At 35.5% G+C, this 18,596-nt stretch overlaps 1 protein-coding gene across 2 annotated transcripts in view; it reads right to left on the reverse strand.

Annotated features, from left to right (window-relative positions):
• eps15l1a (epidermal growth factor receptor pathway substrate 15-like 1a) overlaps positions 1-17,150 on the reverse strand; it is a 55,242-nt gene extending 38,092 nt beyond the window's left edge. For both annotated transcript variants that reach the window (XM_066647139.1, XM_066647140.1), the window contains exons 1-13: positions 17,093-17,150; positions 14,512-14,553; positions 10,248-10,337; positions 10,063-10,110; positions 9,554-9,649; positions 8,915-8,977; positions 7,982-8,107; positions 7,825-7,884; positions 7,472-7,714; positions 6,831-6,988; positions 5,907-6,057; positions 4,018-4,080; positions 1,928-2,013 (exon numbers count right to left, since the gene is read on the reverse strand). In XM_066647139.1, the coding sequence (XP_066503236.1) occupies positions 1,928-2,013; positions 4,018-4,080; positions 5,907-6,057; positions 6,831-6,988; positions 7,472-7,714; positions 7,825-7,884; positions 7,982-8,107; positions 8,915-8,977; positions 9,554-9,649; positions 10,063-10,110; positions 10,248-10,337; positions 14,512-14,553; positions 17,093-17,119 (1,253 nt within the window). In that variant the 5' untranslated portion in view covers positions 17,120-17,150. The remainder of the gene's footprint in view (positions 1-1,927; positions 2,014-4,017; positions 4,081-5,906; positions 6,058-6,830; positions 6,989-7,471; positions 7,715-7,824; positions 7,885-7,981; positions 8,108-8,914; positions 8,978-9,553; positions 9,650-10,062; positions 10,111-10,247; positions 10,338-14,511; positions 14,554-17,092) is intronic.
• Positions 17,151-18,596: the final 1,446 nt, after the last annotated feature.

Below are 18,596 nucleotides of genomic sequence, written 5' to 3' on the forward strand. Positions count from 1 at the left end.
GGCAGCATGAAGAGTAAGTGGCGAGAACAAAAGATTTAATCAAAGACACACATTAAAGGAGGTGTGCAGAAGAGGTGAAGATGAGGCTATGCTCAGCAGTGAGAGGGAAAGAACTCATCCACCACCAGGAATAGGTGTTATGCTTTACCTTTCCTTTTTCCTTTGAGGTGTGCATTTTTAGCCGCAGCTTTCTTTAATGTCCAAACATATCTACAAAGCAACCAGTTTGGAAAGGAACACTGACTGTGGGCATGAGTAGGATGGGCTAATCAACAAACTGAAAACACTAAAGATGACAGGAGGAGGCATGAATTTCTTTTTCCACATGAAGACAATAAAACTCGATGCTCGTACACAGAAAGACAGAGACACAAAAAATGAATGCAAAAACTTGAGAAATATTTAGCAATTTTAGCACATTTATCAGATAATAATTAAATTTAAATACTGTTTGGCAAATGCCTTTGTTTTTGTACCTCCTCTTCCTTGTCCATACAATAAGCACACCATAAAACTAACACATTTGAAAAATCAAGCAGAGTTGCTGTTTTAGTACACTATTCATTTTATCAAAGCCTGAGTGTTACTGATGTCACGTGTCACTAACCCAAAGCAAAGTTTGTGTTGTGACTGAGAAAATGTCTCCAGCTACGGTGTTATATAATGACATGACATGAACCGCTGCTGCCAGAGAACGCTGCGTGACACTAGGAACTGACTCATGACCCACATTTTGGAACAGAAACTCTGCTTGATTTTTAAAGCGTGTTTAGATCATTGTATAAAGAGAAGGTAACAACAAAAGGCATTTACTCAACATAAAATATCTTTAGAATATTCTACACAGGATATCCAGGTGATTTTTTCATGTCACTTTATTTCAGTATAGATAGAAAACAAAAAACAAACTGCCTCCTGTGTCTTATTTTTAAATAAACTACAAAAGTCCAAGTCACATAAACTCTGCATGCCATTAAATAGCAGACACTGTATGACCACAATCTGTACAATATATATGTTACATTTTCTGACTATTTGAAGCTAAATTAAAAAAAAAAATACAATTGGGCATACATATATAGTTTCATTTTTTGTATTAATTAATTGCTTTATTTATTTTAATTGATTTATTTTTTTATTTCTGTGCCTTACAATCTAAAAATGACTCTTTACTCAGTTTTCAGATTTTCAGACTGGGGGACAATGGGGGACTCTTCTTTCAGTTGCAGTCAGGAAAGAGCTTTCCCTTTCTGAATGCAAATACAGAGAGGATGAGGAGAAGCTTTTTCCCACAACCCATCAGCGCCTTGAACTCAGGACAGTAAGCAAGGAACAACCCCCCCAACCTTAATACTACTGACATCTGTACTGCACACCTACCTGTTGACATTTTTCTTGAGTTATTATTTTAATATCTCAATATATATATATATATATAATCTTATTTTAGGTTTATTTTTTACCTTTATTTATTTTAGTCTTTCTATTTTCTATCTTTGAAATGAGCTTTTCATTGCTAGCTGTACAGGGCATGCTTATGTATGCGACAAATAAAGTTTGATTTGACTTGATATCCAGAATCTGAATTTATTCTGGCTAGGGATCAATAGAGTTATCCAAGTAAGTGAGTGAGTGAGTGAATGTGTATGTATGTATGTATCTATCTATCTATCTATCTAACAGGAATGCCATACCTATACTTACATTTCCTAAACAACTAAAATCATTCACATAAAACTATTTCAATACTACTTGTTTTTAAAATGTGATGGGTGGAGTAAGCTCTTTTTAAATCTGAAAAACTAGGAAAAACATATTTCAAGATTATATAATATTAAAGGAATTACTGTGTACTCGCCACTGTGCCAGCTGCAGTAGTGCATAAGTTGTATATAAGAGAATCCTTATAAAACTAATCTCAACATACCTTTGCAGCTGAGCGATCTCCTGGCTGATATCATCAAGTTCTTTGATTCCAGTGAATTCACCAGACCCTACAGAGCTGGAGCTGTCCTAAAAGGTATTAGAACACACCAACACTCTGTTTAGCCTTGTTGTTGCCATCAGGCACTAAAACACCACAGTGCCACACAAACAGAAGGGCAGAAGAGCACATAGGAAGCCACCACGATAGGAGAAAAGACTGCACAAGGTGCTCAGGCTTCACCTCCACATTCCACACACTGGGAAGGCAAGGCACATCACCATTCACAGCACCCATTGGGCTCTCACAAATGCTTTTAACCACATTTCTACTAACAGGCCAACAAAAGCATTTGTTCATATATCTTTCTGGGGTTTTCTGAGTGCATGTTTTACATACCCATAACTTGTACATTATTGCCTGATGTAAGCAAGATACATCAGCAGCATTAAATATAGAAAAGAAAAATGCTTGATGAGATTTCTGGCTTTATATACATTCTGCACTAGTGTAGTTATTGAAGTGTTGTATTTCTACCAAGTAAATGAGTAATAGAGTTCAGTTCAATGTTATTGGTAACCTTACTGTTTGGGATAGAATACATAATGTCTTCTTGACAAAAGGGAGATATACTTAATTGTTTGACAAACAATAACAAATAATTAAGCAATAAAATAAAAAAGAACATGCAGTAGTAGAATAAAAAATGAAAAATTGCCATGGCTAATTTATTGGAAGCCTTGAACAAGTCTATTGAATTTTTTTTAGATTTTTACTGATTGTGAAAATACTTACCAGTAACCCATAGTCACCAAATCTGAATTAACCAATTAATTCTTTCTTATTTAAAAAATGGCCTGGTTTGACAATGGCCAAGTAAAGAGACTTGCATAAAGGTGCTCAGAAATATTATCTATCTATACTAAGAATAAATATTAAGAAGTTTTCAAGGCCAACTCCAGAGACCTTGGCTGGTTTGCCCCAGTTTTCGATGTTACTTAGAAGCTGCAGCTCAGGAAATTTGGAGAATCTTCCAGAAAATTGAGATTAGAATACAATTGACTATTAACCCTTCAAAGGCTTGTGTGAACTGTTGGAAAAACATCACATAACAAATAACATCTAAAGTTGATTTAGAGAGGTCTATGGTGATGGTGTGAAAATGTGCCAAAGAGGGGCAAAAAAATAAATAAATAAATAAAAAAAAAATAAAAAATAAAAAAGGCTGCATGGGTCTACAAAACCCACTTCCAGACAAGGGCACTGTGCAAAATGTAAATAAAACTTTAACTGGAAATGGCACAAAGATTTTAAACATTGGAACTGGGAAATTTTATTATATATAATTTTTTATTTTTGCTCTGCATTCACTGTTGTCCCCCTTTCACTCTGTTCTTCAATAGTGAGAGCCCAACATAGCAGTAACTAATTGGGGATCATTCTCAGTGCTGCAGTGACACTGTCATGTTGATTTGTTAGTGTGTGTTGCACTGATATGAGTGGATCAGACAAAGCAGTTCTGCTGGAGTTTTTAAACACTGTGCCTACTCACTGGCCACTGTATTAGACACACCCACCATGCTGCAATACCTTTTAAATGCAAACAGTTCCTGTTGGTCATCCTCTAGTTCTTCATCAGTGGTCAGCTGATGCTGGTTACAGGAGGATGTTGACTGGATATTTGCTGTCGGTGGGCTATTCTCAATTCAGCAATGACACTGAGGTGTTTAAAAACTCTAGCAGTACTGCTGTGGCTGACCCACTTGTACCAGCACAACACAAGTCAATATCACTGCAGCACTCAAAATGATCAAACACCCATATAATACCTGCTCAGAGGTGCCCCTGACTATTGAAGAACAGAGTAAAAGAAGGCTAACAAAGTATGCAGAGTAACCACAATCTGAGAATCTTTTTTAAACATATCTTGGCACCATGAATCTTTTGGTAAGGTACCTACAGATTCACAACCCCAGCGCTAATAAGTCTACCTACAAACAAAGCAGTGAATATCCAGAATACACAAGTAAAAAAGGAAAAAAAAACAGAGTTAATGAATAAAACAGAATTTGTGAAGCAGAAGTTAGACTCACTCTGCGCATCTCAGTCAGTGCTGCCATCTCCGACCCTACAGGTGTCATATACCCAGACAGATTCTGCAAGAAAAATAGTTTGACATGCTGAATGGGTCTCTTTAGGAAGTTATATACCAGTGTCCTTGGGCAAGACTCATAATGTGACATTCACCTAAATGCAAACATCACATGAGTTCTACTCCATGAAGACTAATAGGATGTTTGTGCACTGTGTTGCAAAGAAGAGTTTTGCTGAGGCCACTATATACACAAGCCCAAAATCTTAGTCCTTGCTTGGTTCTCCTGTCGCTTTGGGCGTATGACAAGAACAAAAGAAGAACTAGCACAAAATTAAATGTAGCCTAGATCAAGGATCAACTGGCAGATGAGGAGCAATCTTTATAAACATTTAAAAGCATGTATTTTAACCTTCAGTAATCTTCAAAAGAATACAAATATTGTAAAGTTAACATGTTTAAAGTTAACATTTATAATTTTATATTGAAATCTCAGTAAGAAAAAGTGCACTTTTTAAATGACTAATGACCACCTGGTGCTATACATATAAATGACATAAATAAAACAATAATTGTAATTTAAAATCACAGTGGTTTAGCCTTACTGGTTAGCCTTCATACTTATTAGAAAAATCACAATTGAGATTTCCCCCAAATCTCCAAGTGTTCCCAAATATTCCTTAAATTGTTCAGCCCTACCCTTAACCCTGTAATAAGATTCTATTGTAAGCTGATTTGTATATGATCAACTGCTCATCATAAGTATTGGGGAAAAAAATGCTGATTAAAATAATTTTTTTAAAGGAGATATATCAGTGCCTGTGTCCAACAGTTCTCAAGGTTTTAATTTTGCATAAAAACATTATCAGTACACTGACATAAAAGATATGCACATCATATTTAATTCAAACACACAACTTCATTTTGATTTTGAAGGTTGTAATTTGCATTTAAATACTCAGGAAACATAACTATATGAGCTCATACAGAGAAAGCAGTAGGTAGTGAAGCTAAGTTAAACCTTAATGTTCAGAAGCTCCGCATTGTTTTTTTTTTTTTTTTTGTTGTTTTTTTTAAGTGGAGCAGTAGGTTTCAGGAAAAATTATTGTTGTTTGTATGTGGCATAAGGTTAACTTGAAAGTTTGTAACTTTTTATTCACTATTTGAATTACCACAGAAACTCATTTGTATCTCAAGTGGTTTGGTTTTGTAGCACTTTTGGTCTGCATTTACTTTCATTCAGTTAGTGCGCACCTGAGTCTGTTCCAACCTAAATATTCTAAAACAGCAAAAATAAGTCCAAAATACCTACCCATGGAGTAGGCATTATGCAATATCCTCATCTGTTTTCATGATTTTCAACATTTGGCATCCAAGCATGTCAGATGGGGCCCCTTTGTTTTTTGTTCATTTAGTGACATTTGGGATTCTTCCAGCACAGAAACAGACTGGAGAGCTAGCAAATTGTGAGGAAGGCTTCTGAATTTTATATGAAGTGTTTTTACAACTGTGAATGTCGCTTTTAACAGTAATAAATTATGAAATACTGCAATATGTTGTCATAGCTTTACTAAGACTATCAGCAACTGTTAGAAATTGCAAGAGGAATTAATGGTAATAAAAATATATGCTTGAACAAAAACAGCAACACTGAGCATTTTACTGAATGTGTGTGAATATGTATGGTATGTTAGTGAGTTAATGAGTGCGGTATTGAGTTATACAAGTCAATTCCATAAGGTGCTTCACATCTAAAAATAATAAATGTTTTCAGTATACGGTTTTATAAATGGTCAATTTATCATTTTTGTTTTAGGTTTGTTTATTGCTTTGGGGTCTGCTTTATCTACACATATTAACTCAAGGAATCTTTGAAATGCATGTACTCACAGGAGTGCCTCTCTCAGATGGTGGAATCATGTCTGGAGTCAGGGCCTGAGGAGGGTCCAAGCCTTTACTCACTTTCTGCTGGATGAAATGCATGGCCAGTGCAAACTGTTCTCTGGTCAGCTTCCCCATCTGCCGTGTGTCTGCCAAAGCCCTATATGAACATATAATAATAATAAATGACACATTGGGAGTTAGGCTACTAATCATTTAAAATCTCTGACATTGGAACAGTACACACTCACAATCAATTTATCTCAGTTCTTTTCACTGCACATCACCATGCTCACCACATGTATTTTTAGAAAGAAAATATGCTTATAAAGTACCATTTTTGGGGCAGTAACTGAGGGCTATTACACAGAGACTGACAATGAATATAAAATGATGCCTTATATATTTTCCATATATATAGTTTTTAAGAAAGTACTCTTCTACACAAGCTGGTAAATAAGATGGCTCAGTCTCACATTAGCTTCAACAGATTTATACACTTTCTTCCATGCAGTCCATATAACCTACTTCCAAACATACATCTTCCCTCCAAATCTCCACTGTCAGTAGTTCTGTACAAATATCCATATTTTTAAAACTGCCATTGACTGAAAAAAAAATAAAAGAAACAGACAACTACTGCCTTTCTTGCATAAAATGTTATGTTTTCTTTTTTGTTTTCTACTCTGACCTGGCTGGTTAAAACGAATGCAGCCACCATATTCACTTAAATAAGGTTAAACTCAATTGAACAGACAAAAGAAACCAAACTGCTGCACAGAACTGACTAAGCAATGAAGTGACTTTAATGGATACTGTAACAGCTCTTCAAGGTAAAATTCAGATTAAAATGTTGTCAGTAGTGCAATTAATAATATCTAGAAGCACTCAAATAAGGCCATGCTACAGTGCGCACCGTACATCATGACTCACCATATATGTGCCAGTACATTCTGGGAAAGGCCAGATTGCATGAAGATCTCTTTCACTTCTTGTCCGCTGACAAAGCCGTCAAGGTCGGCATCAGTTTTCAAGAAGATTTCATCATATCGCTGTCTGTCTGCTGCTGCCACTACCCAGTTCACAGAGTGCTAATGATGACAGATTTAAAAGGAAATTTCAAAACAAACTTATTCACTATATCAAGTAATTTTAGCAGAGCTGCACCTAAACCAATACAATTAAAGTGAAAGGTTTATTACAAAAGGCAAATTTAAAATACCCTGTATATAAATGTATTTAATCAAATTGCATTAATATATTAGGTTATATATATATATATATATATATATATATATATATATATATATATATATATATATATATATATATAGGGATTTAGTTTTGTTTAAAAAAAATTTACAGTTTCCTGTGGCGTCTGGAAGCAAAAATGTACATCTGTGTGGGAGGTGGGGGCTCAAAATTATTCTCATCTACAAAAGGGGGCACTGGGGACATTTTACAGAACTGTGTTGATCATCACAATGATTTTGAAGCTGTAATTTTAACCTATAACAATTTACCTATAGCTCCTTTATGATAGTGTTTGTGAGACAGGCTTTAGAGCTGCATACCTGTGTGGATTTAATAGTGTGTTTTGGAGAGAGGCTCCCAGCACTGTTAAGGGAGTTCATGCTACCATGGGAGGGTGTGGAGCGTAGACTGTCTTTAGGTGGTGGTGGGCTTCCTGGCAGCACAGGGGCCATGCTAGGCAATGAGCCTGCTGACTTCTTCCTTTTGGATGGAGGAATGAGAGAGGAGGGCAAAGCAGAGGGAACAGGTTCCTTCTCCAGTGCACGATAAACTAGGTGCATGGCCTGGAAGAAAATACGTTTTTTCCACACATTTTAAACCTTACAGGTATGCAAATAGATACAGAAAATCTCAAACCATATTTTCAAATTTATTTCCATAATGTTCTTCTCACCACTGCAAATTCATCCTTGTCCAAGTGTCCATCTTTATCTATATCGCTTAAATCCCAAACCTGGTGAAATCACGAAAATTTACTCCTGATTCAAACTAAATGTGATTAAAGCATATACACAGTCATTAAATAACTAAAACAGGGGGTGTTAAAATACCTTTCCCAAAACATCCACAGGTAGCTTTGAGTTCATTAGGACTGGTTTGACTTTTTCACCAGAGAGTAACCCATTTACTGGTGCAAGACTTTCAAAAATACCATCAAACTTGCTCTTCTCTTCAGGCTGAAAAACCATAGACAAAAGTTAGTGTCCAGAGGCACTCTGATAAGAGCCAGTTATGGGCCAGTTAATCTAGAGACTCCACATGGCAGTATTATCTTCAAAACACATTCAGAGCAAGAGTAAAATGACTGATAATTTTGTGCATAAGGGCACTTATACACAAAAGAAGAACCAGATACAAGAAAACACCATTTACATTCATACATACCCTTTTAATTGGTAGTTCTTACTAATTGATGTTTCACACAAATGGAATTAAGTTTATATAAAGGTTTATAACAACACTACCAATTGCTGTCTGTACATTGTCCATGGACACATACAAGTTAACTCAAAGATTAACTTACTGTTTGCAAAAAAAAAAAAAAAGTGTGTGACATCTCTCAGTCAATGCCATCAAGAACTGCTTAGAGAGATAACACTGTTCCCTTGGGTCTTAATGAAACATCTGTGACAGCAACTTTCTTACACAGTTTCCTGTCTAAAAAACCGTTTCAGAGCCTGTTTTTTAAATGACAATGAGCCAAAACTGTTTTAAGTGGAAGGTGCACAGGAGTAAAGAGCAAGATACAGAGCACTGGCCTTTATCTATTTTCTAAAAAGAAATTCTATGTTGGCTTTAAATTTGCTCACATTCATATTTTGTCATTTCTTAAAACTGTTGTATGTACTGTTTAAGAAGAAAAGAAATTATATATAACACCTCAAGCAACTAAATGTTTTAGTCTTGTAACACAACATTCAGCAGTAACTAAGACAGGTGTATCTCAAAATGTTGCTAAAAGGCGTGTTTGTCAAGGGACTTACCCTAACGGCCCAATGGCTGTCAGTTGATGATGTACCAGTTAATGATGGGCTGCTAGGGTCCTTCTGTGATAAAAAAATTATTGATATGTTTGATTCTTTAATATAGAAATCAGGTAAGCTAACGATGTTGAGACACAGGGTCTGTCTCAAAACCTTGTGAGCTTCCTACATAGAGAGCATTTTACATCATATTTTGAGTGTTCCTGATACATAGGCTTAAATTCTTAAATACGCTGCTTAATGAGATACCTTTATCTGGCTGAATTTTATGGCAGAATTTAACAGCTCCTCAGTGGCTAAGGCAATCCCATGATCGAAGCAAGCACAACTCCAATTTATACCTCTTCTTAAATTAATTAAAATTACGATAATAACAGGAAGAGCAGCATCCATCATGCTGAAGCAACGCTATCAGCTAAGGTATGTAAAAATTGGTCACATGCAGGGTGCAGGAAAAAGCAATCCCTCTTGAACTAGATCATCTCAATAATCTGCCTTATGAGAACAGACATTGGTTAGAACTCTGACTACATAGCCAGTGTCTACTTAGGCAGCTCACTAGATTTTGGGACAGACCCATATTTACCCGGTTAATATTTAGGGTATTTTATGTATCAGCATGCAGCATAAAATGCTTACAAATTTGGGAGGGGGAGCAGTAAGGTTTAAACTTGCAAGAGAGACATCCTGACCACTCTGTGCACAGGCCACAAGCCTCAGAGCAACATAAAATCCCTGGAAACAATAAACAGAGAGAAAGCTTAAATTATAACATATGCCTGATAACTCAATAACCCACCACATGAGTAATTATACTTATTTTATTCTAAGACTCAATTTAACTATTATATAATATTTAAAAAATTGATACACAATGCATTAAATGTATATGTCTTGACAGGCTTAGGTCTGTGCTTCTCTTCTCTTTGGTAGCAAATATTAAATTAAGTTTTATACAAACAAGACTGGCCACAAAAATAGCTTAAACAATAGGCACACTGCAAGCAGACAATAATTAATAAATATTAATTATTAATATCCATAACTAAGAATGGTTTCGTTAAGGTTGGCAATAATGCCAAATTCTATTAGTCAATCATTGATTAAAAATGTATGTAGTGCCTTCAAAAAGGGACGTTCTACTCTACCTGTTTGTCTAAGAAACCTTTTCCATCTGGATCAGCTAGGTCCCAAATCTGTGAAATGAATGACCAACAAAGTATTTAAAAAAATAACAAAAAGTAAACTAAGAACTATTACTATACTAGAACTAATGTGCAAAAGTCTATAACCTCTATGGTATATACATAAAAATAACTTCATATATACTAACCTTTCCCAGAGTAATATCAGGTAGCCCTGATTTCTTTAAAAATAAGGCAGCCTCTGTGGGCCCTACTCTTCCTGTGTTTCCTGGATCCACCTGAAAAACCAAATATAAATTATCCTTATGCCACTGAGACTCATCCCAAGCCAACTTACAAATATACATGCACATATTTACTGGCATTTTCAGTCTATTGTTCTCATTTCTGTTTCATTTTTGGCTGGGTTTTCCTCCCATAATTAAGTAGTCTCTAAATGTGAGAAACAGCCCTTCTTGTCATGAAATTCTTAATCATTAGTGAATATTTATGAGCGATGTTAAATACGTTTTCTGTATCAATATCATCTAGTAAGCCTGTAGGTAATTTAATAATGTGCCAGTAGGTGACAATTTCTGAGGGTATATGAAGAAAACATCAGCTCATTTTGATCATTAGTATTGCAATCGCTACAAATACTAAATCTAAACTAATTAATGGTCTGGTTTCAGCTTAGTCCTGAGCTATATCCTCCTTTCAATTGCAAATCACAATTCAAAATGTGGTGTAGTCCTGGACTAGGCTTAATTCCTATCTGGGAAACCATCTCTATGAGTAGCACAAGTATATGTTGATACCAAGATATTATTAGTCATCCACCCTACAGCCCAGACTTAGCCCCAAACGATTTGTACCTGTTCCCAAATTTGAAAAAATATCACAGTGGAGAGAAATTTTCTGAAGATAATCATAAATGAGTAAAGATATATTTATATAAATATTGTTTTTCAGGGAATTGAAAAGCTAATAGCTAGATCTAACAAATGTATAGAAGTTAAAAGTGATAAAGGAAAATAAAAATATACTCAGATACTTAATGTAAAATATTATTCCAGTAAAAGTAGAAGTCCTTGTTTTAGATCTCCACTTGAATAAAAGTACAAAAATATTTACCTTCAAATATATATATAAATATATAAGTAATGAGCCAATTTCTAGACAGACGTAGTGGCCGATGGCCGATATGTAAAGCCAATATTCCCATTCCTCAGGCAGTGAATAAACTAGAGGTATTATCATGATTTATTTTTACAGAAAATCCTTCAAATTTGTAAAAGAAATCATTTAGAGGTCCTGAAATATTTATATGAAGTGGTCAAAAGCTTATGAAAACCACAAGTTTTCATAAATATTTCATAAATGTTAGTGACTATAAACTGAAGATTTCATGAGTCCCATTACTTTTTTCTTTTTAAAATTGTGTCTCCAGGAGTCTATTTCATCAGGTAAAATTTGGAGTTGATACCTCCTACTGATTTGAAGTTATTCAAGCTGGAGCAGACAGTGGACAGATGGCCTCTCCAAGTGTCTCTTTAGACTCCAAGCTCTTCATAAAGAATGAAAATGATTACTTAAACTGCAAAAATGCAGTGTATATATCTTGTCTACATCTAATGTCAACATCTTAGTGTTTTTCTTTACTTTCTATGAGACACTAGTCTCCTGTCCCTCACCAAGTGGCCATTTACCCCTCACCAAACCCTTAGTTATGGTGTGTTTTATTTTGATGTACCGAGTTTATTTCTGATCTTTACACTTGTTTTTCACCGACTAGTGTTCCTTTAAATGACTGACGTGTTAAAAGGCGAGAGGGGCATTCTGATTGGCTGTAGAGCAAGGCAACCTCCCCCACACCCCTGCTGCATTTAAATTTCATCAGTGGGGGAAATGTAACTAGTAAAAGACATAAGCTTTGAAACATGTTTATTGACTTGATTATTGTTTGTGGAGCTTGTGGCTGCCAAACAGAACCGTTTGAGTCTCTCTCTCAAATATGTGCTCTGCTGTATGTTTGTCCCTCCTCCTTGGGTGCACATCACCATAACTCTGCTCCTGATTGGTCTACAGACTTGTCGTTGAAAAGCTGAGAGCCTAAGCTACGTGGCAGTAGGTGTGACCTGGGTCCACGTGGATCATATTTTAATTATTTTTTTGAAAATGTGTACTATTTTTTCGGGAGTTTTTTTTTTCAGCCAGTACTCTTGACACAAACATGAGGATTGCTCACGGACGGTTTGATGGAGAGACTCAGATTTAGTCTTGAAGGGGACTAAGGTAAGTGCTGCTGTGCTAAATTTGTGTGTGAGCCACTTGTTTCTTCCTCATCAATGACAAAACCGCTGCTTCTCAAAGCCTGAAAAGCCCACAAGAGGTTTGGATTATCTTGTTTTTTGGCTTTAATCCTTAGTCCTACATTTTAGTGTATATCTTCGTGATCCGGAGAGTCTGCATGTTCGACTGGTGTATATGTACACATTACTCAAATATGGTGCCGTGAAAACTCTGTACTGTCACTAATATTTTTTCATAACAATTTCCAATACAATAGCAAAAATACTTATTTATCAGTGGGATTATATATAAAATGACTAAATCAATGAAAATCAGTGACTTTAAGCTTTAATTTGGTACATTGACTGTCGACTTTGGACCTGTAGTACTTGAGATATACTGACGGATATAAAAATGAGTGACTTTTTTATAGGCACCGCCGATCAATAATTGAAATAAGAGGCTAAAAAACGCTGGGCTTCTAGGTTAAAACTCAGTCGTTTATGATTGAAGGTTATTAAGTGTATGTTACAAAGAGCAGTCAGTAACAAACAATGAGAGGTGAAGAAGAGAAAATAATTCATACCGTTTTCTCTGATGAGACGGCACGCAGTTACTGGTTGGAGGCTTGTACTCTTGTACTTGTGCTTAATAATGTCTGCCTGTAAGATGGCAAAATGGGCGCAAGGGGTGCTCTAACAGACGGAGCTGCGCACATCATTGCCGGTGTGCATTGTGTAAATATCGGCCTCTTGCGCTAATATATCGACCAAGGCCGATTATATAAAAAATGCCAAAAAATCGGCCCAATTAATCAGCCGGCCGATATATCAGTCGATCACTATACTTAAGTATCTAAAGTAAAAGTATTTAGACGGTCCGACGAAGATGGATCAAGTTGAAGTGAGAAAGTCCAAATATATGAACTCCTCCACACTTCAGAGACTGCAGACAGCAACAAAATCACTGCCAGAGATTTCCTCAGACATTTGTTTAGATCAGATAGTCACACAACGGGGGGAAAAATGTTAAACAAAGGAAAAATATAGATGTGCCTACCCTCCTCCAAAAATGCAGTCACTGCAGTTCTGAGCTACGATTAGCATGTACAGAGGCTTTATTCTTCCTATTACAGCTCAGTGAAGCATCACAATAGTTTTGAAGCTGTAATTTTAAGATAAAATATATTACATAGAGTTCCTTTAAGCTCTCCTTTGTCTTCTTAATTGCAAAGTAGGCCTATTGTTTGAGATATTTCTGAGCCATCTGTTTCTTAAATATGTTTTTAGTTTTTTGGATTTGCTTTTGAACTTGTTTAGCTCACTGTACCGATTTTCAGGTTTTGACCTATCTTCATGGATTTTGTTCATTTATACTCCACTGTTAAACACTGTTAAATAAACCTACAACTGATTCTCACTCTCGGTTTGGCGTGATTAATGACATCTACAGATCCGTAAGCCATGTAATATGAATGAATAGTAGTCACTGCTGACTCGAACTTAACGGTACAAACCATTTTGTTCATTCATAACGGTTCTAAGAACTAAAACAAGTGATTAATCTGGCTTTCTTATTACTTGGTTTTAGGCCGAGAATCTTGAGGTTCGCTTGTCATCCAAAATGGAAATACTTTAGTAAGGTACAGATACAGTAAGGACAGTAACAAATTACATTTACTTCATTACTGTCCAACACTGCTCATATATCAGTAAATATGTGAGTGAGTGAGTTACAAGCCAATTCTATGAGGTGTTGACACAACTTCTAAAAGAGACCATCAAGAAAGTATACTTCCCTGGTACTTTGTTATTTATGTTATGAAAGATATAAATATCTGTTTTCTAGCTTTCCGCACATAGTATGGTCTAATTGTGGCAACTGTATTTCAACCAAAACATTAAATATAAACAAAAGAATATTATTGTTATTATTACCAAAGAATGTAATGCAAACCAGCTGGCATTAAACTAAAATAGTCAAATTCTCAACCTGGAGCAAGATGTTACTTTCGCCATGATGTTTGCTAACCTCAAAGAGCTAATCAGCTGTGTTCAAGCTGGGAGAACACTAAAGTATGTCTAGGTCATGTTTTTAAACTCCAAATTTGCTCACAGTACACTGTACTCTGTACAAATAACTGTAAAATTTCTCAGAACTCATTTCTGCACCAAAACTTACCTGTCTGTAAAAGTTTTCGTACATGGGGTTCCCACTTGACAGCTGAAAAGAATAAAAGTATGTGACCATTAAAATTGTGTGACATTGGTTCTGCAGGTGAATCAAAAAATCAGTAGTTGATTTTTACTGACATCTTCCAGCAACCAGCAGGAATTCATATCAGTAATATTGAGGCCACAAAAGCCAACAGGTTTTGCCAACAGGCCATTTGACAAAGCACGTATGTCCAAATAGAGTGCTATTATGAAGAAATATTTTACTACAGAAATAAGAGTTACATATTAGAACCATACCCTGCTCTAAGGTGTATGTTCAGTATGGAGTCTTTTTTCACCTTACAGCTAATGTGCGATGATACTGGAATTTTACAAGTCTGTCAGTTGCAGTAATATCCATCAAATAACATGCATGAATAAGACTGTTAAAAAACCTTCAAATGCAATTTGGTTTTTATGTTGTTTTACTTAATTAAACATAAATCAAAGTTAACATTTAAAAAAATGTCCACTGTGTTACTTCTGCTTTGTTCCAAATGGAACTATTCACTACATAGGCTATAAACATACTGCATTATTATCAGAAGGGTAATCAGATGTATAGAAAGTAAAGAGCAGGTAGGTGTGATTAGGGACACACCAGCTCAAGTTAAGTCTTTTAAGTTGAACCAATACAACAATTTCAGCCATTTAAGGTGGAACAAAAAATGCTAATAAGACACAGGTAAATAAACCTTCAAACGTCCACTCACTAAATTGCAGTGTGAAACCTACTCCTACCAGATGACAAATATACAATGTAACAAAAACACAAACTTTGGTACGGAGACAGGTCCAGACTTTCAGGCGTGAAAAGGGGCAGCAAGGGGCTAACAACAGCGCAACACAGAGTGGGTGTGTGTGTGTTTGTGTGTCTTCATTCTCTGCTCAGAACGCCTTTACACAATTAGCTATATATTTATTTTGAAATAAGATGTTTGCTGCTATATTAATGTAAACAAAAGAGTGAGATATTGCACATTTAACCCCTAAAACACATCTCTTCTTCTTTGAAAACTCCATATTTACTATAATCAGGAGATTGCCGGATCAATCCCCAGAGATGCTTCAGCCATCCAAGGCAGGGAGTCTTAAGAGAGCATAATTGGCCTTACTCTCTGGGTGGGTGGAACGACACCCTACCCTTCCCCTAATGACATGGCACAGTGCCAGCCAGCAAGAGCATCTGTCAACTGATATGAAAAATCCTAATCAGTTGGAGCTCTTCCCCAGTATGAGGGGCTGTCCAGTGACATTTCATTAGCAGCAGCGGTTTACATCAAGCACTCGCTTGCCCTCATCAATCCAGTATTGGTCACATTATGTGTGATGAGGAAGGTCAGCTAATACCTTAAAGAGAGGTATTAAAGACAATCAATGTTGAATGACAAATTCAGATAGAACCAGGGTGTTACAAAATAGAATACATATTTTTAAGCCTTTTAGGGCAAAATAACCCACTAATGCCTTAACAGCAGCTTAGTGGCTCTACACATTCTACACATCTCTGAATATGCCCCACCTCTACTTCCAATTATGTCTCAACCACTTGTCTGCAGTTCAAACTTTCTGTACAACAAGTTGATGAGATTGGACCCTAAGGTTTATGATGTAAGGAACCCTGGCTGTCTGAATTAGCCAGTTTGAAACTGCAGTTCCAAAGCAAAAATGATCAGCTCTAGCATTGATTTATTATTTTACTCATGATATGTCTTCTAGCATTTGAAACCCCCTACATGAACTTGATAACATGATTAAAAATAATAATCATTTTCACTTAAGTGAGTCTTTTAAAAAATGGAAAAAATACAAATGTCATAAAAAAATTGCAAGCTGCCTAATAGACAAAAGAGGAACACATTACTTACTTTAATGTTCTAATATAATTTATTATAGTATAAATAACTTCCAATTTGACACCTTCTGCTTTTTATGTACAACTGAATATTAATAACATATACTTTATGAAAATTAATTACATTAATTGTGGTCTCTTACATATGCACAGTGCAGTAAATGATTACAGCTTTACAAAGTTTAGTATAGTTTAATGCACTTTATCTTAAGAAACCCAGTTTTGCTTTATCATCTGGTTTTATTAATTTGGTTGGGCTTGTTAAGTTAGCTTAGCTAACGGCTGAAACCCATGTAACGTTACTGCTGTTTGTAAATGCTGCAACATTTATGATTGAACGGCATTTTGAAATATAAAGCTTCCCAATATGACTCCAGTTTCAGCTTCACCACTTCACAGATTCCTCATACATGCAATAAACAATCCGTTTCTATTTACAGAAGCAGGGGGCTTAGTTCTTCCTCAGATTTCCTGAGCTGCTGTTAGCAGCACCGCTATATAATCTCGATTCGATTACTTGGGAACCGTTAGCTGTCTGGCTAAGTCCCCGCTATACAGGATAAATAAGAACCGCTCGATCCTTGTCCTTCGGCAGTGTGTTTTTGTATGGGTGCTGTGTTCATCCTTATCGCAGCAGCCAGCTTGAAAACATGATTGTTGTGCTGCATGAGGATGTTTTAGTGTTTATTACCTGAGTGAGGGTGGTGAGCGCTGCCATTTTCCCTGTTGCTCCGGGAACGGATCGGGGCGGCTCGCAATGCGCATGCGCTACACATTCACCTTCACATCATATCACTACGGTACCATCCAACTTGTAAAGACAGTAAGAGGTCAAATACATTTAAAATTTTAATAATAATAATAATAGCAATAATAATAATAATAATCGTTGTTGTTGTGGTTATTATTATTAATAACAATAATATTAATAAAACTGCACTACAACTGTAATATACAGAAACATAATAATAAGTGCAGTACTGTAAAAATTGTATAAACAGTGAAATATATTTTAAAAAGAAAACAAAATACTGCAGCACAATAGAACTGGTAAATACAATTTAAACATATTATAATGAGAAGAATAATAAAATCACTGTAGTACACTTGACCAATAAATGGGAGTAAAATATAGTAAAGTAAGTAGCAAAACTAGCAAAGATAAGTTGGAGTTACACGATTTTCAAACATGCTATGTAAACATACACAACAGCAACAACAACAACAAAAGTATTAAAGGAGCATCCAACAAAAGTTTCAGTCTTGGCAAAGAAGGGTTGTGGCTCAGCAATTCCTGCCAAAATTTTTGGGAAACTTCTCAAAGAATTCAGCAAATCTGAAGAAATATCATTCTAAGCACAATAAGGCTGAGGACCACTTTTGAGTGTTCATGACCTTTGAGACATCAGATGGCATAGCATTATCAACTTTCATACTATTGTAGAAAATATAGCAATATGTGCTCTGAAGTACACTGTCAGAAAAACTGTCAAAGTTGTATCAGAAAAAATGTTCTATACCTTTAATTAGGAAACACAACTGGACTTTACACCACTGTTGTACCTTTTGGGAGTACATTTACATAGATGGTCAAAAAACAACGGAAATATATGCTAGGGTGAACCGATAAATTGCTGTTTCAGCTTGTTTTTGGGAAAATGGACATTGGGTTCCCTGTGCCAATGACCATATATGTCCATACTGTTACCAGTGAAAAAAGCCAACATCAAGTATGTTTTAGGGTGGCATCAGTAACAATTTTCTGGAGTTTTTACTAGGGCGCTAGCAGGATAAAATCTGGGACAATGGTATGCATGTTTGCATTTGCACATACAACTCCTTCAGTTAAAGTCCAGATAATTTACCATGCATGTGTGAAAGGGGACCTAAATATGTGAAATGAGTGCAAATATTCTGATTTTAGACAGATAAAAGTTGCTGTCAAGATAAGATTTATCCAAGATTTGTTCTGGAATTAAGTTTGTAATTACAACGTATACAACAAGAAGACTATACTATACAACATATATATATATATATATATATATATATATATATATATATATATATATATATATATATATATATATATATATATATATATGATTCTTTTTGTAGTTATATTATATTATGTATAAAAAGGTGTAAATATATTTTTGGAATACTACAACACTGGAGCTAAATGGTATTTTAAA

Source organism: Hoplias malabaricus, chromosome 16, assembly GCF_029633855.1.
Source record: "Hoplias malabaricus isolate fHopMal1 chromosome 16, fHopMal1.hap1, whole genome shotgun sequence".
Taxonomy (NCBI): domain Eukaryota; kingdom Metazoa; phylum Chordata; class Actinopteri; order Characiformes; family Erythrinidae; genus Hoplias; species Hoplias malabaricus.